The sequence below is a fragment of the Numida meleagris genome, chromosome 1 (assembly GCF_002078875.1).
Source record: "Numida meleagris isolate 19003 breed g44 Domestic line chromosome 1, NumMel1.0, whole genome shotgun sequence".
In the NCBI taxonomy this organism is placed as follows: domain Eukaryota; kingdom Metazoa; phylum Chordata; class Aves; order Galliformes; family Numididae; genus Numida; species Numida meleagris.
Genome location: NC_034409.1, coordinates 48,317,793 through 48,339,714, shown reverse-complemented (window position 1 = coordinate 48,339,714; position 21,922 = coordinate 48,317,793). Strand labels below are relative to the sequence as shown.

The 21,922-nt window shown below is 42.3% G+C and overlaps 1 protein-coding gene across 2 annotated transcripts in view; it reads right to left on the bottom strand.

Annotated features, from left to right (window-relative positions):
* Positions 1-21,922, bottom strand: part of UTP20 (UTP20, small subunit processome component) — a 60,834-nt gene that overhangs the window by 27,257 nt on the left and 11,655 nt on the right. For both annotated transcript variants that reach the window (XM_021412365.1, XM_021412442.1), the window contains exons 13-32: positions 21,675-21,830; positions 21,052-21,140; positions 18,828-18,933; positions 17,473-17,623; positions 16,986-17,048; positions 16,500-16,658; positions 15,548-15,624; positions 14,247-14,326; positions 13,366-13,609; positions 12,483-12,686; positions 10,634-10,724; positions 8,723-8,808; positions 8,038-8,163; positions 7,288-7,454; positions 6,494-6,702; positions 3,683-3,826; positions 2,289-2,368; positions 1,177-1,403; positions 514-658; positions 2-89 (exon numbers count right to left, since the gene is read on the bottom strand). In XM_021412365.1, the coding sequence (XP_021268040.1) occupies positions 2-89; positions 514-658; positions 1,177-1,403; positions 2,289-2,368; positions 3,683-3,826; positions 6,494-6,702; positions 7,288-7,454; positions 8,038-8,163; positions 8,723-8,808; positions 10,634-10,724; positions 12,483-12,686; positions 13,366-13,609; positions 14,247-14,326; positions 15,548-15,624; positions 16,500-16,658; positions 16,986-17,048; positions 17,473-17,623; positions 18,828-18,933; positions 21,052-21,140; positions 21,675-21,830 (2,692 nt within the window). The remainder of the gene's footprint in view (position 1; positions 90-513; positions 659-1,176; positions 1,404-2,288; positions 2,369-3,682; positions 3,827-6,493; positions 6,703-7,287; positions 7,455-8,037; positions 8,164-8,722; positions 8,809-10,633; positions 10,725-12,482; positions 12,687-13,365; positions 13,610-14,246; positions 14,327-15,547; positions 15,625-16,499; positions 16,659-16,985; positions 17,049-17,472; positions 17,624-18,827; positions 18,934-21,051; positions 21,141-21,674; positions 21,831-21,922) is intronic.

Sequence of the window (21,922 nt, the reverse complement as noted above, 5' to 3'; positions counted from 1 at the left end):
CTTGCTCAATGTTACTCTGGTGAAGGAAAGGGAGGAGGAGGCTCACAAGCACTGAATTCTGACTCTTTTCTTGTATAAATTTGCTGATCCTGCATGATAAGACAACATAATTTACTGTTTATTTCAACCCAGTCACTAGCATAGAGCAAAGAAGGACTCAGTCAGCACCAGTGCCATATCACAGCCCATCCACCTGTATCCAGGCTAATGGACTTCTCCAACAATATCATGTTATCAGCCCAAGTATTCAGTTCCACATGACTGCAGTCCCATCTGTACCTTTTCCTATCTCAAGAAGTATTGGTTTGAACACCAGCAAATAGAAACAGCCAGAGTCCATTTCTGAAAACTTCCACTCTGTCATCAGCAGCTTCCAAGGCCAATGACAGATACAAACACTCAAAATTTACAGTTTCAGACAACGTTTCTAACTTACAGCCTATTAAGAAAGGACTCTTTCTTCCTCCCCTCTACTAACCCTTTAACTGTTTTGAGCTCTGAAGAATCACTTACTTGGAAAGTATACTCAGCTCTTTGCTGACTTGAGCTCTGTACTTCTTCTTTTTCATTTTCTCCACGTTTAACATTGTTTTGCTGAAGTACTGAAGTATGGCAGGAACGTGAGGTAGGACCAAGCGACAACCTAGGCTGAGGGTCTCTGTAGGGGATACAACAGCCATCAGTACTCAACTCTGTGCTGCAAGCAACAAAGCAAGCTCCGTACAACAGAAAGAAGATTCAGCCCTACATAAACAACCGAGGAAACGCAAGCAAAGGAGGTTTCATCACTGGAAGAAAGTCAGTGGGAATTATGAACATGTTGCTAGGAACATGCACTGGCATTTGCTGAGAACGAGTCTAGTGTGTCTGAGCGAGGACCAAAAAACACACGCGCAGAAATTAAAAGCTCTTGTCACAGATTTCCATTACAGCCCAAATAAGTGTAGGTTCTTCATAAGGAATTTCTCCTTATCCACATTCAAATGTGGATCTCGCTTGTTATGAGACAAGCAGGACTTAACATTTTTTGAGCATGCCAAGACAAATCTGTACAATGACTTTTCCCTGAAGTCCCCTTCCCTGTAGTCTCACTCAGGACAAAGACAATCTCATCATGATCTAAGACCTCTTTCCAAATCACCCAACAGGCCTCTCAAGGCTCTTACGCACAGATACCTTCTGTCACTTCTCCAGTGTTTAGGACAACACAGTCAGTCACATTCAAACTGGAAAGCTGCTCCGTGGGTTCAAAATTGGGGCTGTTGAGAAGGCTATCGGCGATGTCCATCACAAGACTGGATGTTGCCTCAGACAGATTCTTGGCTGACAGGACAGCAAACACATTTGACAATATATCATACTCTGGATGATCTGGATACTGCTTGGCCAGCAAGGGGAAATATCTGAGAGAAAGATTATAAAAAGGATATACTGAAAATTTAAGTACAGAACTTCATAATTATTTTGTGCAGAGTCATACAAAAAAGATAATGGGAAAAAATACATACACCACAGAAACGTGTCATGAAAAGTAGAAGGAATGGAGATTGAAAGGTCATCAAGTTCCTTTTCAAACTTCAAGATAGCATCATCTAAACTTAATCCCTTCTCGGCAGATGTTTGCCCAAGTCGCCTGTCAGAGCCCGCTCCTATCTTAATAAACCAATTTTTTAAATCTAAGTTTGTGTACAAGTTCTTCATTCTTACAAATGCCAAGTCTCAAAAGAGACAATGGATTTTTTTGCAAAGGAAAAGCAATATGTCAGTGGGAGAGGTGAAAATCACTCAAGATACCAGAGACGGAATTTCTCACAGTGTCTGCCTCAAAAGAGACTCTCTTGCAATTTTCAGTCTCAGAATTCTGTGCTGAATTTGCCCATTTTCTTTCATAAAATAGAAAGAAGCAGGGAATCAAATAACAAGAATGAACCATCAATGAATCGTCAAACCATCCCCTCCACCTCCTCAGATGACTTAAATAAAAGTAATTGGTTAACACACAGGCATACTCTAGGAATTCACTCTCCTCCTGACCTGTGAGCCGGGTTTGGTCTACGTATCTGTTTGGTTGTTCATACACGGGAAAAGCAGCCCACTAAAAATATCTTAATTGCCATAAACTGCAAAGCTTCACAACTGCATCTGGGCTGCTATGAAGAGTAACAGCCTTGTGGAGAAGATGAGTTTTGACACAATTATCCATAACCTATTAAGAGTGTTGCGATTATTTTAACAAAGACTTTGTGTATTTGAGAGAAGTGCTTGAGCTTCACTGCAAGAGCACTTACCTGGGATTCTTACTCCAGGTGTGAATGAGTTTGAGCAGAAAAGTTGGAGAATACTGGCTCTCTGAAGCCAACCTGCAAACCTGAAGGAGTATAAATCAGACACCTATGCAATACAAGTAGGTAAGGCCAATTAAAACCCCATTTCTAACAAAAATCCCACTACAGACTATACTGCCTCTTTTAGAAAGCAAATCTTTTATTGTTCTTCCATCTCGTTCAATACTTCTTCCCTCACTGTTAGTTTATCTTACTCTGTCTTTGCACATTGCTCCAGCTACTTTTTTTGTCCTCCGCTAAAACATTTGCCACAGAGACCTAACCACCTCTCTTGGACATGCCTATGAGATCTCAGGCACAACCCCAAGACTTGCTCCTCCCACACCTCCAACTTCCCAGCTGCAGCAAACTGCAACTTTAGGCAACACTGCATTAAACCAAGTTTTTATATGTATCAGTTCTACAGCCTTAAAGCTCACAAGTCAAAACATTCCTCTGCCAAAACCAAATCCTCATTGAGTTCAGTGGCAGAAATTCCCTCTAGAGGGAGCTTCTGGATCACACTACAAGGTCCAAAACTAGCACTGTCTTCCTGACACCTATCAGGAAAACAGGAATTATAACTTTTCAACAATTCTACATCCCGTTCAGATTTACTGAGCGTTTCCAAACAGAGCGCACCCATAAGCATTAAGTGCTTTGCTGACTCAAAGCCTGAACTATGTGCTTTTACTGCTCTGGGACCAAAGTAAATTTCCACTGCTTTGTTCCAAGTGGCTTTGAAACACCGGGACGGACAAGTCCCTGTTGCTCAGCCTAGAGGTATACAGAGCTATACACACTGCCTGACGTGATGAGCACAGTTTTATTTCCAATACTGTTTGTTCTCTCTCCCTCTCCCTAGAGTGCATTTTTCCAACTTAAAGGGGGTCTGAATTTCTCTGAGGAAAGCTGCAACCCTGTGCTTTGTCACTGTGCTCAAATGGGACTACTGGCAGGCCAGCAGAAGAGCACACAGCCCACTGATGAATGATGCTGTAGTCCTTCCTTACTGGCAGCAGCAGGAAAGCACACTTGTATTTGTTTCTGTAACCCCCATCACAGGTCCAGTAACTTTCAGATAGAAAACCAGCAAAGTGCACTTAGGACTGACCCAGAAGTATCATTCTGCTCCCCTAAAGAAGAAGTCTGCTTCTGTGGTTAAAGAACAGAGATATCACATCCATTTTATTCAAAAGAACTCATCTGTATTTTAGCTTGTGACTTAATTATCCCAGGATTAATCAGACTTGAGCCAAAATCTGCCCTTCCACACATACATCAGAATGCCAAAGAACTGAAGGTCTCTGCATGGTACAGGTTACATAGACGCTGGTCTGGAAGAAGAAACACGTTACCTGAGGCCATACCACAGCATGGAAAACTGCATCAATCTCTTCCACACTAAAGCTGTAGGTCTCATGATCAGAAAAAAACTCAACCACAAGCTTGAGTCCAAGGCGTCTCAAGTTCTTCAGCGGATTAATCAACCGTGGTTGAACCTGTAAAAACAAAAAAACAACAAAAAAAAACCCAGTAAAACCTCTGCAGAACAATCACTAACTACTTGCTGTGAAATTAAATACAGCAATTCATTGGCCACAGATACAATAGAATGGGGTGGGATACAGCATTTGGTTACAGAAGGATGTTCCATACAGTTTTCGGGAAAATGTTTAAGTAAATCAGAAAGAAATCAGCCATACAGCTAATCATGAAGTTATTCACACGCTGCTACGTTCTGACTCTTCTCCCTGTTATGATTTCAATAACCTATATTATTTCTATACTGTGCAGTGCAGCTTAGAGGAAAAACCTGAGATAATTCCAAGAACAGGTACACTGCACAGGGCAGAGGTACCAACTGCTGTCTCAGAAACAACAGAGCCATGTCAGACTGAGACTGGAACTACATCCTGGGATCCTCAGGGCCTCCATTATGCATCACAGTCCACCACGCTGAATAAACACATGTATGTCCTTATTTTCCAAAGTAGCTTTGGTGCCAAAGTCCCACTGAAAGATACTACATTTTTTGTACTTGCCTACAAATTTCTGAAGACAACGCACTCTACAGTGTAAAACACTGCTACACTGCCTTTGTACCCAAAAGTCTATGCAAAAAGAGGAGATGGTGGAAAAGGAATCAAAGACGCTCTCGCTTGGAACCTCCCAAGCTATGCTGAAAATGTGGTAATGTAATGGTGTGCATGCAGCCTCCAAGCAGCAATAAGCTGCCTGAAGGGCCAAACACCTAATCCTACCTTCACCCAGCAAGCATAAACCAAGCTGCTATTGCTAGTGGCAACCCTTAGTTTAACTGCTAGAAGAGCCGTCCTCTGAGATCAAGACTTTGAGGGGACAAAGAAACTCACCACTGAACACAGTCAGAAGGAAATGGGAAATGAATAACTTAGCTTAAAACTGTCAGTGTAGATGTTTAACTCTCCAGGCATTATCAGCCTGCAATAAATTACTCTCAACCCCCAAGAATGTCAGCTAATCGTTAGCCAAGACAAACAGATTTCTCACACTCCTCCTGGAGTTTTTAACATCTTATGGACTAATGAAGTGCTAAATTAAGTTCAGGAAAATGATAAACTGTCACTCCTCAAGTTACAAAATGGTGACAGGTTTATTGTGATAGCCCAGTCAAAATGCGACTATCCCAGCAATGAAAAGAAGCAGCTCATGAAACTTCTTTCTCAGTTCAAAGCATGTAAGCACAGGCAATCCACTGCTAAAGTCAGACTATGGGATGCTGCTATCCTAACGAATTGATTGCAAGGGCTTGCATCGTTGATGGATTGTTTTCAAGACAAGTTCTAGCCTCAGATGCTCACAGATGGGTCCTGGCAGGAACACGCACCTGGTGACAGAATAGTCATTACCTAGCATCCCTCGCTCAGTCTATCATTACAAAATTCCTTTCAACACATTACTTGCTCAGTCTATCACCTCATAACTCCTTTCAATATTGCAGTGGTGATGATGACTGTGCAGTTTGCTTGTTTATCATCTAATATACCATCAGGCTCCACACAGGACTAGACTTGAGCATCCTTTGTCCTGTTTAGATTGAAGCCTGACAAAGGCACTAGTTTTAGAAAGGCAGAAAAGCCTGGCTCAAAGCCATTAACTCCAAGCAACCGGTAACAGAGACCACGAGATAGCAGGGCCTCCACAAGATGCTGTGCTGTGTTACAAAGAAGTGCTAGCAGGCAACTCAAAGCAGAACAACCATATCCCTTCCCCGCGGATAGTTAGCCCTGCCTCTGTGCCCTGCTGGCACAGTTAAGGTATTACTGGTGTGGGAATGAGCTCAGCGGTCTCCGCACTGCTCTCCTGGTTACAAGGTGGCAATAAGCCAACATGGCCCATCTTTAGTTGCAGCCAATCTTTAACAGAATATTTTCCTTGCTTGATTTGTTCTGCAAGTACAGCCACTGCACACCAAAGGAAAAAACATTCTCAGTGCTCCGCAGGTACCTGGCTGAGACCCAAACTGTGACGCTGGATTGACACGACTGCTTCTGATGCAGAGCTGCATGTGCTACTAGTGTGCTGAAAGCACGGCTCACAGCCACGCTCTCCCTGTGTCCCATGACAGGGGATGATCATTACAGATAATCACTGTGATCATCCACAATGCTGAGTTCCCTTGGGACCCAGCAATGCAACAAAGCACCTCAAAGGTAAGTTTTACTCTCAAGTCCTCAGGCAAGAAACTTGAAATCCTCTCCTTTAACTGCTCCAGTATTTTACCCCTGCAGCCAAGAAGCTACATCTCTAAGGTCAAATTCAACCTCCAGCCATAAGATCCTGTTACGTCCTTACTACAAATCATTTACCTTGCCCTCATGCCCATCCTTCCACAGAGCAGGCAGGTAGCAACCTCCAGCCTTCACTAACTCAAATAAAAACACACTCCAAAGCAGGGTCCTGAACAGAACCAACTCTGCTTGTGCTGTCGGAGCCCTGCAGCACATTCAGTATCACTGGCCTCTATTTTGACTGACATCTAACTGCTAAGCTTCACCGCATGCAGGCATTGAACTTATCTTTACCTGAAACTATGAAGGTGTGTGTACACCTGCAAGCTAAGCCATGGAGTAGGAAAAGGAATTTCATCTACATCTTGTACACATATATGTAGTTGTTTACTATACCTTTTCTCTTTGCTGGAGGATGCAGGATACCACAGCTGTCATGCAGAGCAGAATTTGTAGAATTTCAGGCAGGTACTGACTGATCAAATGTCCCATGTTTTTCAACACAACTTCAAGACCACTGAAGAGGCTGTGCTGACGCCCAAGAGGCAGGACTTTAGCTAAATCCAACTCTGACATACTTCGAAGTACTGCGGTCTGGCAAGGCCCTGTTACAGACAAAGGGACAGTAACTTACCTAGAAAAGCACTGTAAAAACATAAAAAATACTTTTCAATTAAAAATAGTATAACAGCCAAAAAATACAGTTCCTTAGATTCATCTTTTTAAATAAAGGCAGCTCCAAGTATCCACCTCCCTGTGACATTCAGACATTTCCCACTGCTTCAGTATCAGAGCACTTTATAACCTCTTTTTACTCTTTATAACCTCTGTTTACTCCCATCATATACTGGCAGCCTCGTGTACAGTGGCACATCACATGGGAAGGACAGTATAGAGGCTGCCAAGCAGCCAGGGCCAGCCTACATCAGTAATCCCTCACTCCTGGCCTGCTATGGTTTACTTGCACAGCTGTGGCAAGTCATTTCGTTTTTCTGAACTCAGATCTTTAAAAGACAGCAATCGTGCTTTGTAAGTAAAACCTCAGGGAAATCCCAGTCCCTGGGATTTTCACCCTTTCATCCTTCCAAGGAAACTGTTAGAGACAAACAGCACCAGGTGTACTTATCCTCCTACTTCTCAACAGCTCAGAAAGCAGCACACCTGCAGGATCTACTACTGCCTGCACCTACCGTGGCTGAATTGCTTCACAGCTTCAAAGAGCAGATCCAAGAACATCCGGATCTCTTCTGGCAGTGAGCCGGCAAGAAATCGGAGAACGATGGACATGCGAGTGGCAGCTGCAGACTTCCCCTGCGTTTTGTTCCCCGTTTTGTTTCTCATCCTGCCATAGAGAATTCTTCAAGAGCCAAAAAGAGGTTGTGTTAGCTTTCAGCAAGGCATCTGCTTCCTCACCTCTTACTCTGCGGGAGACGCTTGTTTTGGTTTAAAAGCTTTGCCCAGCGTGAATAAATCAGGTGGAAATTCCCCCTTCAAGATCTCTGAATTACTACACAGTGCTCACAAACATCCCAGTGAAAGACCAGCTTCTGCTTCCACTTTAGCAGTTTTGCTGAAGACTTCACATATAAAACTAAAATACTGCAGGCTAGCCTGAGGGTAGTTTCTGCTGAAGAAGTAATCTATACGACCTGTATTATTATACCTTAGTAAGAATAATGGTAATAAACGATGAATTGGAATGTCTCACAGTATTCTGTAAGCCTTAGAAGAAACAGTATTTACCACAATGCTGTTTTTAAAGAGGACACCATTTGCCTAACATATGGCATTAAGAAGGAAGCTATGTATGACATCACAAAGTCAAACTATACCATTAACCTGAGATGTATCTCAACTGTTTAAAAAGAGAAGCAGCAGCATTACATCTCTGCTCACAGTACTTCGACATGAAACCTTTATCCCAGCGCTTCGTAACAAACCTCATAAGAACAGGGACAAGATGTGGTCGATGCTCCATTTTCACGATCGTGCTCTCCTCAGAAATACTGAAATGGACTATTTCTTCTTTAAAGCTCTTGTCCTCCAGCAGTCTTTGCAAGTTCTCCCTGAGAGTAATAAATATCATTTGTGGGCAGGTGGGGGCTGTAAAAATAAACAGGCACTCACACACCCCCCTACCCATCTCTACCTTCCTATCTATGTTGTATATAAATTAATAAATATCGTGTTCCCACCCTTTTTAAAAATATATATTATAGAAGTCAGCAAGTTTAAACTAATCAGGTAAGCAAGTGCCTTCCGGACATGTTCTGAAGAGAATATTCCATCACCAATTACAGTTTTATGCTGCTATTTCACTCAATGGTTATAAGCCATTGCAACAAAAGACCTCTTTGAAAATGATGCAACTGCTAAGCACATACTATTCTGTGACAAAATGAAAGTATCGCTGTTTTTCTGTAAACAAAAAAGACACACTAACATACTACTTCATTATGGCCTTATTTTCTGTTTTAGGTAGGAAACATACAACTGGCTAAGATTGGAATTTACGTTTCTTCAACAAACACAGGAAAGGATGTCTCTATCTGAGGCAACTGATTCCAAGCAGACGTATGACAGCAGGCTCATTCACTGATACTAAAATAATACAAAGGTTTTTACCTGTATGGTAGTAGATGAGGATGCTTGTATGTCATGATACAGTCAAGAGCTATTCTCTGCACATTCTGGTCTTGATGGGACAGTAACTGCAGGTGACAAAAGAAAGGAAATGAGATCGTATCCAGAAGACAGAATTGCCTAACAAAAATAGTGAAACAACCCAAAGCTTCCAAACTCAAGCATGTTTTGGATTAGTCTGCCAAAACAGAAGCAGAACATGTGTTGCAAGTCTAACGCCAAGAAGAGTAAACACAACTGTCACTCATAAAAAGCAGACGTAACTGCTGGCAGTTCATACATACTTATGCCCCAGCTCCTCATCTCCAGTAGCCTAGTTATAATTGTTTTTTCATAATGATCTTTTGGACTACCATCGGCTTGAGTTTTCAGCCCCAGTTGTGCATCTGGTAAGACCAAATTAAAAAGCAGGCTACTCAAATCAACCCAAGACACCTGTCTTTCTTTTGACAAACACAAAATGCTCATCAGACCTGATATGCAAGGCCTCGCTGAGATTCACCCTCTCTAGAATATGAATCCTCATAGCCTAGGCACTACAAAATACAGATCATTTCCCCAGGCTGCATCCTTATCATCTCTTCAGTCTCCTACCAAACAGCACGGGCTGGAGTCATCAAAGGCCACTTTGCCACAATGTTCTTTTGACAGATGGACACACCAGTGATAACAATAAATATGCTGACACACTGCTTTCACCTGTACACATCTGCTCAATATTTTCCTAAGAATACACATGGATGAACTGCTCCTGCACAAAATTCTGAGGATGACTGAACCAGAGCTGATACTTGTCAGAGATTCGCAAGTTTGAGAACAAATGGACCTTCCAACACCAAATCAAGAATCAGAAAGAACCCAGAGCAGAGAACCAGTAGGTTCACACCATTTAGTATAGTACTACAGCCCACAGACTGCACTGTCAGAGAACACAGACTGGGATCAGAGCAAAACCCAATCATCTGAACAAATCTAGAACAAACAAAATACAATAAAATTAATGAAATGCACCCTTAATGGTGCATGCCATTTTTAGATTTGTTTTCCAAAGTTTCCAAGATTTTTAATTTTTTCCAAGATTTTTATTCAAAGTTAGAATAAAGTCTTGGTTAGACAGGCATTATCTAGGCTCCACTCTTTAATTCTTGTTTGCTTCTTCTTCACTTAATGTCTGTTTATCTTCAGTTTCTATTTTACTGATAATGACACTATGCCCTGCCAGTGCACATATCTATGCCAGCCAAAGGACTGCCATCACCAGCCCCTAGAACCAAACAAAGTAAAAAGACAGACACACACAAGAGAGATTTGTATTTCCTCTCTCTTTCCACAAAAGTTTGTTTTTCCATAATGACGGCCACTGCCACACTTCCCTTCTCCAAAGGCTAGACAGGATGAAGATCCTGAATTTAACACATTTTGTATCACAAAAGCCACAATGCAAAATGCTGATAGCTGTAGGTCTATAACAATTTTGGAAGAACAGCTGGTGCAAAATGATCTGTTCTTCACAGTGAGCATGCTATCTATTGATATAATACTGTATTCTGCTCTTCACCAGACTTCGAGTTCCAAATCCTCTTCCAGATCCTGCTGCGCCTCCTGCTCTCCTTACAGCCACATTTCCACACTGCTGAGGCCCATTAGTTTTTCTGTTGCCAGATTCATTCAGACAAGCCACTTCTGGAAAACTAAGCCAGTTATTTCAAAAGCAGGTCTCTGCTAAGTGGCTCATTTCAACTGAAGTCTGCTATGAAGCTTGCTCAAGCACAGCTCCTTTTCCGGCTAACATGCCGGAGTTCAGAAAACAACAGGTTTTCACAGCTGCAGGCACTCAATTCAGAAAAGATAAGGGTGCATCTATGAGCAATTATTCTAAATGCCAGCATGTACCTGGGTATATAATGCATTTAACTTCTGCTCCAGATATAACGCACGAGGATTGGAGAACTTAGAGAAAACTTGTAAGTGAGCTATTAGTTGCCTGTAAAACAAAAGAAAACAATTATTTTTTTTACATGCCTAAAATAATCCCAGGTTACCACAAACATTTGGGGAACTTTTTATAAAGTTGATTAACAAGAAGGAAAACCCAACAGGATCCCAAGACCATAGGTTTCCATTTTATAGACATGGCAGGTTGTATCCTGCTCTCGCACCTATGCAGTTTCTCCTAGGTGTCACCTCTTTGCAAAGAGAAGGCCACTTCCTCAGTAGCACTGGATGGGCTTGGCCTTTGGTGTGAAAGGAATACAAACAGTGAGGATGCAGCTTACTTCTTTCTCCCAGCCCAGTCTGGAACATCAAACAGTTGGACTTACCTCTTTATTTACCTGTCTTAACTCCCACCAACATAAAGGACTGCTGTCCTGCAAAGGACAGCAACAAGACTGTGCTGGACTTATGCCATGCAGCAGGCACAGTCAGGAGGCAGCTCCTATAGAAGAGGCTTCACCACCCCCAAATCTGCCCTACTGGAGAGGAGAGAGGTGACTGAGGTAGGAAGACTTAAGATTTCATCTACCCCATGTGTTGCGGGGTGGGCAGAGGCTGTCCCCATTCAGTGGCTACCCACAGTGGTTTACACTCAGCTCCCCAGATGTTCAGCTGAGCCAAACACTGGTCAGCAACCCCACATGGAGCACAGCACAGGGCAGCCACGGGTCCTCCTGCTGCACCAGCCAGAGCTGAGCCATCGTCAGTGAGAGCCCCAGGAGAGCAGCACAGACCTGGCAGCATGAACTGCCCAGGGCCCAGACACAGAGAGGACACTCCAGAACTCATTAACATGTCCCCAGCAAATCTTTTATAGACTTGTTACCACTACAAGGAGCTAAAGTTTCTACTTAAGTACATTCTGAGATGGAAGGGTTTTTTTTATATATAAAAATCTTGAACTGTCACTGTATTTTTATTGCTGCTAATCTATAAATGTAAGCCAGAACCCGAGAACAAAATGAAACATCTGTAAGGAACCTGGGATTACACATCAATGTAGGTTACATCTCAAATACTCATGGTGTTCCAACACGTAAGGTGACATTTTGAAGTTCTCTGTGATCACAAGCACCATTCTTTGCAAAAACAACAACAAAAACAGGCAGAAGACAAATGTGAATGAAGTGCTTGTAATGGACATTTGACAGATGCTGTCAACGTAAAGAGACTCCACTAAAGAAATCATAAAGAATTCATACAGAACCACTTCCTCTAAGTATTCAGTATTGTAAAACAGTGACATTACAATGCCATGAAGCTTTGTACCAACAAATGCAACCAAAGTAGAACAATCTGTATCCACAAGAAGACAAGTGGGACCAAGATATTTAACAGGTAGGTAATGACAGGATCCCAGTATCAAAAATACCTAAATGAATAGTCTGACTCTTTAAAGTGTTTGGCAATGTCCATGGCTTTAAAAGACCAAGAGATACAAACTGTTGGAAACAGAGAAGCTAAGAGAGTACAGGTACTTCAAAATGGCTTCAGAATACCACATCACTCAGAATAACAAAACCACAGCCTATCAGGTATAAAGATACAATGATAAAGCTTGAGCAGGTCCTTTGTATGGTAACGTGCGAGCTGAGTCTATGACTTTAAAATTCTTAAAATCCACTGAAAAAAAGTGCAAGCAAAAGAAGAGAAATGAATATACCTACACATAGCTTTTATCTTGGAAGGAACCACTGAATCTGCCTTTCCATGAAATCACTAGGAACAAAAAACTAAAAATACTTACTTAGCAGCAGCTCTTCTTGTTTTCTTTTTTGGAAGCCCCACAGTAATTGGTTCTCCTTCTTCCTTTTCTTCCTCATCCTCCTCCTCCATATTAACATCATTCACTTCTTCAGCAGATACTTCTTTTGCTGTGACTGTACCACTAGTCTTCTTTCTAAGATCCTGAGTTGGAGCCACTAATGAATCTGCTGGGTAGTACTCATTTCTGCATTAAAAAAGAAAGGAATTAAAAAGCATTTTTCAGCGTTTCAGGGCAAGAACAAATACAAACTGCACAGTTCAGCATTCTCATTCATGTTGCTGTGTTTTGGGATGCCGTATGGCTAAAAACTCCCCCAGGAGTGTATTTCATCAAGAACGAGCTTCTTTGCCTACAAGCTGCAGAGATGTAAGGCAGTGATCATATACACTAAAGAATACTGGAGGTACCAGGCGGAAAGGGGAAAAGAGAAGGGAACCACTGAATTATGAGAATTCCATAAAGAGGCTTTGAGGAGGGAAAGGGGAGCTGTATTTGCTAGAGTGGGCAGTGGAACAGTGTGTACGGCAGCGTGAGAGTATGAGAGCAGATGCAGGAAACTAACTTAGCACAGTGCAGTTTATTTTTCCAGGAAGGCAAGCAAAACACAGACATTCTAATCATAGAAAAGGAGTGTTAGAAACTCTTCCTTGCCTTGATATCACATCTACCCCATGCGCATCACACTCTAACAGAATCCACATTTCAATCAAAAAGTTACATTAGCTGGGAACAGGCATCGTATCAGGAATGCATTTAGGAAATAAGGTCTATGAAGAACTAGCTGGTGACTCAAAGCTCAGCAACACCAAAATCAACTGAAAGCAACGTGTCTTCCCCCCCAACCAATATAAAACGTACTTACCTAATGAACCTCAGAAGAAGTGGGGAAAGTTCCCTTGACCTGGGCTCCACTCTTTCTGGGAACTTCTCCAATGCTTTCCACAGTAGAAAGCGGAAGTTTGTGTGGTCCAACCGCTCACTGCAGTCTGTTCTCGCCCCCAGCTGCTCCAGGAAGACAGCGCCCACCCCTCCTTCTGAGATCTTCTCGCTTTCAGTTTCATTGATGCTTTCCTCCTGTTCATCCAGTTCATTCTGCAGTTCCATTTCTATAAAACAGATGTTATGAAGTAAATATCTTCAAGTTACTCAAGTCAGCAGAAAGAGATCTTTCCCCTCATCGTGAAAGTAAGACTCCTGATGCCAAGCACCTGCTCAGACAACTGTGTTCAACTCTGACCTGAAAGGCCCACATTGCTTAGGAAAGTACGCCAGGATGTCTTACAGCCCTGACAGCTTAAATGAGTTCAGTTCTCTTGAATAACAGAGAAACCCACAAACGGCTGCATGCTCACATCTCTACTGTGAAATCATAGATTCCATACATTCATAGATATATCTCAAGAGTACACAGAGTACAGTCAGGAAAGGCATAGCGTCTGCAGGCATTCCACTCAATCTATGTAGTAGAAAGATGAAAAAGCCAGCCTTAAGCAGAGATGAAGTTGAAGTTGTTGCACGGGTTTCCACAACATAGGACTCCTCCCATATGAGGGACATTTCTATCTACTTCTTGCTACTTAGGACAAAAGGAGGCACAGTTCTTTCTCAAGCTTCTCCGGTCCTACCCTGGACACAACACCGGCAGTCAAGAGATCTGGTTCTGAATTCCTCCATCACTTGTAAATTTGTCATTCACAATTAGCTGGGTTACTGTCAAAATACCATTTAGGAGCTGAGACTTACCAGCATAGGCAGCAGCCCTCTCCAGATGTTCATAAAAGACCTTCCAGAACTGTTTATTCTCCATTTCCTTCGCATGAGAACTAACAAAACATAAGAGCATGAAATTAAAAAGAAAAAAGAAAAAGCCATGCATCAAGGGAAGCTAATAGCTAATGCAATCAGAGGCTTTGATTACAGCTTTAATGAGAGTGTCCGAAGATAGGACATCTGCAGGATACAGCTGTAGCTCTTCCTTGCCCTCATTCATGGATCCCAAAAGTCAATTATTAAAATAATCAGGTTGTATCCCCTGACTTCAAATGAACTCAAAATTGACTAAAAATGTTCTTGAGCTTTCCACTGACTTCTGTACAGTAGTATCATATAGAACCAAAGGAAGAATTAGTGTAGACATATCTTTAGAAGAGCTGGTTTAAAATTATTTTATTAATTCAATAGTTTGATGGGGGCAAATCCCATCCTTTGTAATAATACAACAGAGAAAAAAAAAAAGGAGATAACGTCATGCTGAAAGCAGAGATATAACTTCAGTACTCAGCTCAGTTGACTCTATGGTAAGACTTCCCTACTCTTCAGTAGAATTTAGAGGTTTTCTAGTAAAGACAGAAAAGTCAGGAGATGTGGAAATTGAAAGGCGCTTTCTGTTCCTTAAGCACTTGTGAAATATTAATCAAATTGTGCTATCTTGGATTCAAACTCCGATGCTGCTTAACTATATTTGTTGCAAGTTCCTTTTAATAGTGAGAAAAAAAATCAGAAAATAAGTTAAAAACTAACAGGGTACATAGATTATAAAATGAGAGATCAAATCCATTTGGAAAGATTTCACACAAAGGCTCTCACGCACAAATCTCTCCAAATAAGACACTTTAACCTCAGCTTTTGTTCACAGAACAGACATCAGAGAATACCCTGAGCTGGAAGGGACCCAAAAGGAGCATCAATTTCAACTGCTGGCTCCACACAGGACCTCTCAAAACTCAGACCATATGTCTGAGAGTGTTGTCCAGATGCTCCTTGAACTGTGTCAGCCTGGGGCCGTGACCACTGCCCTGGGGAACCTGTGCCAGGGCCCAACCACTCTCTAATGAAAAACCTTTTCCTAACACCCAACCCCGCCCTCCCCTGAAGCAGCTCCTTGCCATTCCCTCGGGCCCTGTTGCTGTCACCAGAGAAAAGAAATCAGCACCTCCCCCTAGTGAGGAAGCTGTAGACCACAATAAGATTGCCCTCAGCCTTCAATGGAAGGAATTGTTCTGTGAAACAACCACAGACTGCAGCATCCAGCCACATATACTCACGTTATGAGTTCAATTACAGGATCCCAGAGAGGGCTGAAGTTAATATAAAGCATTCCCAGTAAATACCGTAGAGGCACCTAGAATGACATAAAACCACCTTATTGAGAAGTTAAAAATAATTAAAGACCAACAAACCTTCTCTAACCTTTCCTCTTCTCCAAGAAGAAACTTGATCTAAGAAATTCTCAGAAGTACTACTTGTAATGAATCAAGTCACACGCATCATTTTTTGTCTCATAGCTAGCTACATGATGAAATTTGTAGATCCCATTTACTTTAAGCTGCATTGAGATCTAGTCCCCACATCTACATAACATGAATGTGCAAAAACCAGTTCTGCACAGCAGTGCTAAATGCAGTTGGACCAACCCCTCCTCTGAGGAGTTCACAAGTCAAGGCAATAAATAAATAAAGTACTACAACAGCCATAAAAAATAATAAAAAAATCCTCCCATCCCCCCCTCCATGAACGTTTTACTAGTAGAAATATGACCCTTCCAGCATCTAGAAGGTGAGAGGTGAGAGCTCCTTTTGCTCAGCCATACAGGAGATGCAATAGCCAGATGGAAGACAAGAGTTTCACCCTGCAGCAGGATCCAGAAGCTACGTTGGCCAATGGCCAGTACGAATCCTACTAATGTTGACTCATGCTGAGTTTATGGCAAGGTCACAATTTTACATTTGCTGACAATTCACTTCTCCCTGGAATGAGTTGCCCTCCTTTCCATAATAACAAAAACTGATTAAACTGTCTGTGGGCCATTTATCTAGATACCACCATTGCCCAAGAAAACACAATAGTCTCAAGGACAAATGAGAGCTATGACCTGGAATCTAATTCATTCTTGATGGACTCATTAAAAACTCTGTAACTCATGGAATGGAATAAAAGTATTGGAATATGGGAAACTGACATATGCCAAAAATATGCCAACCGACAAAAACTACTCACCTCCTGCAAAGATCCACTTGGTATTGAAGACAGCACCATATCACATCTCAGTTTCCTTAAATGGAGAAGTTTCTCTCTGTAATCATTCACTGTTGCTGGCACAAGCTCTGCTTGGAGCAGTATAGCAAATACTGACTGGAGCTCCCCTGTGCCATCACCCTGAACAAACAAGTGACACACATTTTGTTGGAGTATCCTCTTCTTACTGAAAGGTATCTCAACAAAACTAAACAGAGTCTGAGCTATTCTGAACCAGAAAACAAAGTCAAGAGGTTTGTTCCAGTTCTCATCACTTTGGGATCAGAACTCACGCATGTGAAAACATTAGAGGGCAGAGGGATAAAAAGATAAAACAGGAATGTGAAAGCACAAAACCAGAGCACAGCCTTGGCCACAAACACATTCTGCTTCTGCAAGGCAGGAAACAGTTCACAGTCATCAAAATCAGATTGATTCAAAATGTTAAATGAGAAGTTTTAGCCCTACCTCAATCACTGTAGAAGGCGGACTCTCAAAATGGTTTAGAATACGGACAGTTAGGAGTCGGACCTGTACGAAGTGGAAACATATGTCAGAAGCACACAGGAGAATGCAGGCTACATATACAGACACACATACAGTTACACAGAGGTTAATGTCTTGCACAGGATCTTGATTTCACCAGGCTCCTTGCAAAGCTGAGGAACGGATGAGCTCCTCTAGCAGGCAACTCAGAATGAATACAGTAGACTTCTGATATGCTTTCACCTCTAGGGAAGAAGCAAGCCTCCCAGGGATAAAAGTTAACTTATGGAAACTCATGCCCTGTGGTAGCCTCTCAGAAATGGTCACAGATCTAAACAAATGTAACAGAAGCAATTCCTTTACAGTCTCACGTTTCTCCTTTCAGTCTTTCTCATTTAACCTAGCTTACTTAAATTGCTTTGTAAAATACAAACCATCTAGTAAAAAAAAAAAAAAAAAGGCAGATTACCTTAGAAATACCAGTGGAGATATTAGGGTGCAACTTCTCAAACAAGTCCATTAGGTTCCCTTGGGAAAGTGGTTCCTGGCAGCCACACAAAGCCAGTCTTGTGTAATAGAGATCGGCTAGCAGCAATGCTGATGGATCTGAAGGGAAAGTGCTAGAACAAGAGAGTGCTTTATTTAGCATACAGAGAGCACTGCAACAATACAGATATTTGAAAACAAGGCAGTAGTGACAATAACAGCATGAAGGGATTTCAGGCTGGTGAAGTCAGAATTCACCAACACACTGGCACACAGCCTCAAAGACGGTACCTGTAGCAGCCTGAGAGGTATGAGATTCCCCCCTTTGTACTAATGGGGCCTATGAAGCTGGGGCTAGCCAGCTGGACCCACATACAGACAGCTTCTGAAAACGAACCCGCTGACGCTGCCTAGGTGCCTGGTTAGTGATCCACTGCTATAGGAAAGAAACAATACAGGCCTAGGTGGGACATTAGTTCTACTGCCAGCAGGAATCTTGCCTGCTCACATGGAAACCTCCTTCTGCCACCCAACAACCCTTGCTGCAAGTGAGATTTACACTCCCAGCACAAAGCTGGTACAAAAGCACTACAGTGAAGCTTCTTGCCAAGACTTCCTGCTTTATCTGGGCAAATTGTTTTGCCTCCATCATGCCCCAGACATGGGCAGCATGGTTTCCTATCTAAGCAGGATGTTTTGAAGCTCAAGCAACCAAAGACTTGGAGATGCTCTAAGCAGAGCAATGACGGGAGATGACAAGTTCAGCAGGATTTTCTGGAGAGAGATCAACAGTCTCCCTCAATCTCTCCAGCCATTCAGTACTGTGTGTTAATTTTAAGTAGAAGGGAATTGTAATAAATAAAACCGAGTATACAAAATAAATAAAACTGACCACTGTGAAGCAAACATACATGTGAATATGTAAGGACACAATGGAATCCCAACACTGCCAGCAGACTGCTGAATCTCAAGCTTTTGACGCAACTCAATGCATTGTTACTGTCTATTTTATTACTATAATGTAAGACACCGTTACTAGGTGTAGTGCTCTAGAAAAACTAGAAGCAACATATTTAACACACTATCCTGTAGCTGGCTAAGAAAGCTTGGGTTTGCAGAGAAAATACCACTGAACAGGTATTATACCTATACAATTCTCTAAATAGTGCCTACAACATTGCTACCTTAAATAACCACAATACTGAAGCAACATGCTAGGGTTACAGAACAGACAACTCACAAAAAGGCATTAACATGCTTCTACATGTAAGGCAAGTCATCTCTTTGCCATATGAAGGAAAATCTCTGAGAATCATGGAACAGGCAGAGCTTACTTACGTCACCAAGTTCTTGACACGCTCCACAGGCAACAAATGGAGTATTTCAGAAGACTCTGTCAAACTGAGAAGAGTACTTACAGCTTGGCAGGCCACGAACAGGCTTCCTGGAGCAGAGAGAACAAGAACAGTCTGTGTATTTACTCAGGTCTCAATGACTTGTGCTTGCATGGCGATTGCCCTTCCTGAAATAGCTAGAGTCACAGAAATAGAGTAACACATGGATCCCAGAACTGATATATGTATTTTCTAACACTTATAACCCATAAAGGAAAAGTTTCTCTGGCTAGCAAAATAAATGTCTACTCTGGGAAGCCACTGTTGAAAGCTGTGAGCAGCTCCCAGTTTGCATCTGCCTCCATCACACCTATGTATACACAGAGATGAGGTCTGGAGCTAAGTAAGCACTGTCACAGGAGCCTTGGCTTTATGCTTCAAAGGCTGTATTGGTCTTATATGGCTAAGTTTGGGTGCTGGGGGGGCTGCAAGGAGGGCTCTGGTGAGCAGAGCCAGCTCCAGCTGCTCCAACAGAGCTCCGCTGCAGATTTAAGGAAGGGGAAAACTGCTCTGCAACAGCAGCTAGGAGAGAGGAGTGAACAATGAGAAACAGCCCTGGAGGCACCATGGTCAGTGCAAAAGGAGCGCAGGAGGTGCTCCAGGCCCTGTGTGAGATCTTCAAAGCTGTCCCGTACACTTAAAGGCTGAATTCCTGTTAGTGAACGGACATTGGGTTTACCGAATATTGTTACAACACCACCAGCCCCTTCATAAACCTCCAGCCTCCTCTAGGGATAGAGAGCTTCCCAACAGTATGGGCCATTCAAAGCCCTTCCAGGCAAGAAGGGGAAGGGCAATTCCACTCCCTGCCAGCTTAAAGTTGACAAGTGGGTTGTTGAAAAAAAAAAAAATTACCTTATTTGCCTCTTCCTGAGCTTTATCCCAGCTTCTAAACTTGCTTTTCTGCACTCCCAAGCCAACTGTAGAAAACCACCTGGCTCTGGGAATTGCACACTGCCTCAGGCTAGAGGCCAGGCAGACCTAACAGAGAACACAGGGCTGGGTGCGCCTTGCACAGGCAGTGAGAGGAGAGTGGAGTCCTAGAAGAAGGTGAGGGAGTTGTAGAGATCATGAAGCTGAAGATAATGCAAAAGATGAACAAAGTGCCCAGGAATATCAGTTTGGAAGGAAGGTAAGGAAGTGTAGTATAGGGCAACAGAAGAAACAAACATAGGACTGACACTGCATGTGTTATCCTTTCTTTAGCAGCAAAGGAGGAAATGGCAACATGCCTCTTCTTGGGCACACTCAGAGCTAGTACAGAGCTGCTAATGCTGCCACCAAGAATGCCATTCACAAAAAGGCATGGGTAATCCCTTTCTAGAGTAAGTAATTACCAGTCACATAATCACGAAACCATGCAAAACCTGTAAACAGGATGGAAGAAAGCTAAATAAAAAGGACCAAGCTTGACAAACACTGGAAAGGAAAAAGCAACAGAACCAGTTGGCAGATATAATCAGCAGTGTTAATAAAGAGATTACAAAAGAAAGAAAGGCCAGGCTCTACATAAGCCCTTTCAACCCACGGAAGAAAAAACACTGAACCTGGGGCATTCCAGTACTTGCTCATACTTTGTCACAAAGCCAAACGCTTGAAATCTCTTTGAGTAACAAATGCCCTGTACCATGCAAACTAAGCTAAAAGATTTTTGTTTTTCTGGCCAGTGATAGAAGACAATCAGCAGGGTCCCCGTGACCACCCATGCCTGGAGGGAATATACATCATTTTATTATTGGTGCTGTCACAGATGGTAAGGTCCCAGAATTTGAGCTATAGGTTTAGAACAGTGTAATTGGCGCTTGCCAGTCAATAGTCTGTCCTCCACTTGACTGCTTCAGCCTGGACCTGGTTCGGAAGGCTTTCCACCCTCTTTTATATGACTTTTCCTTCTCAATTATCTTGATCAGGCCTCAGTTTGGACAGTCTGCCCCCCACTTTGTGGAACATCTGCCACTTCATTATGACTACCAGCAATAACTGCAGAATTGTTTCCTGGAGGGTGTTCCCCACAAGCCTCGCTCTTCTAGTTTTATTGCTCAGTACATTTGGATACAATGCTACTGCTATTCATTTTCATGTTTTGTGTCACCAGCAAAACTACTTTTTTTATTCCCCCTTTTGTGTCTCAACAGAAAGCAAATGAACAGGAACTAACAGTAACTGACCTTTGCAGAGGCTTCCTTTGTCAATGGCTGTGAACAGAGAATCTATAAAACTTGTCACACAGGGCAGGATCATTTCTTTGTCCATTGGTCTGCTCAAAATAAATGGGAAGCCTTTTATCTCTGTGTTAACACTCACACCCAGGCACGTACAAATACTTCTTTTCACATCTATCTCATGTTACATTACAGAGAGGTTATCCCAAGTCTGAAATCAATAAATAGCAAACCATATTTGCTATTTCTGAGTCACAATTTAAGCTGCAGAAGAGCAGCCTTTTTCCAACTCCTTCTGTCATACAAGAATATAATAATTATTGAAAATGCTGCTGTCTAGAAAGGATGGTGCTTAAAAAACAATAACCAAAACGTGTCAGGAACAACTCCACATGCTAGTGTACTAAATTTAAAGGAGCACGTAACCAAGAAACTGAAATCCCACTCCTGACTTTACCACTGACCCAGTATTTCCACACAGCTTTTTTTTTTCCCGCCTTCTTACCTCAGTTTACCCAAACTAGGGTTAGTTAACTCTTGAGCTTACCTTAGTAAACTGACTTTTGATAGATGGCAAAGTAGATAGTACTAGAGAATACACCGCAATAGCATGCTAAAGTATCCCTTACCTAATATGTGGCAGTACAACCAAGGCAACCCAAGGCTGTGAAAGATCAGTGATGTCTTCATTCTCTGGTAATTGGATTAGAGACAGCACATGATCGAGCACTGGTACTTCTGCCCTTCCTCCTTGTCTTCTACTTGTTTGTTGTCTTGTATTAGAGCTAGAAATAAAATCAAATCTTTTTAGCAACCCACTAAACCCCCTGCACATCAGAGATGGTTCCTTTTTCTCCCGTGATAGAAATGTCCCGTG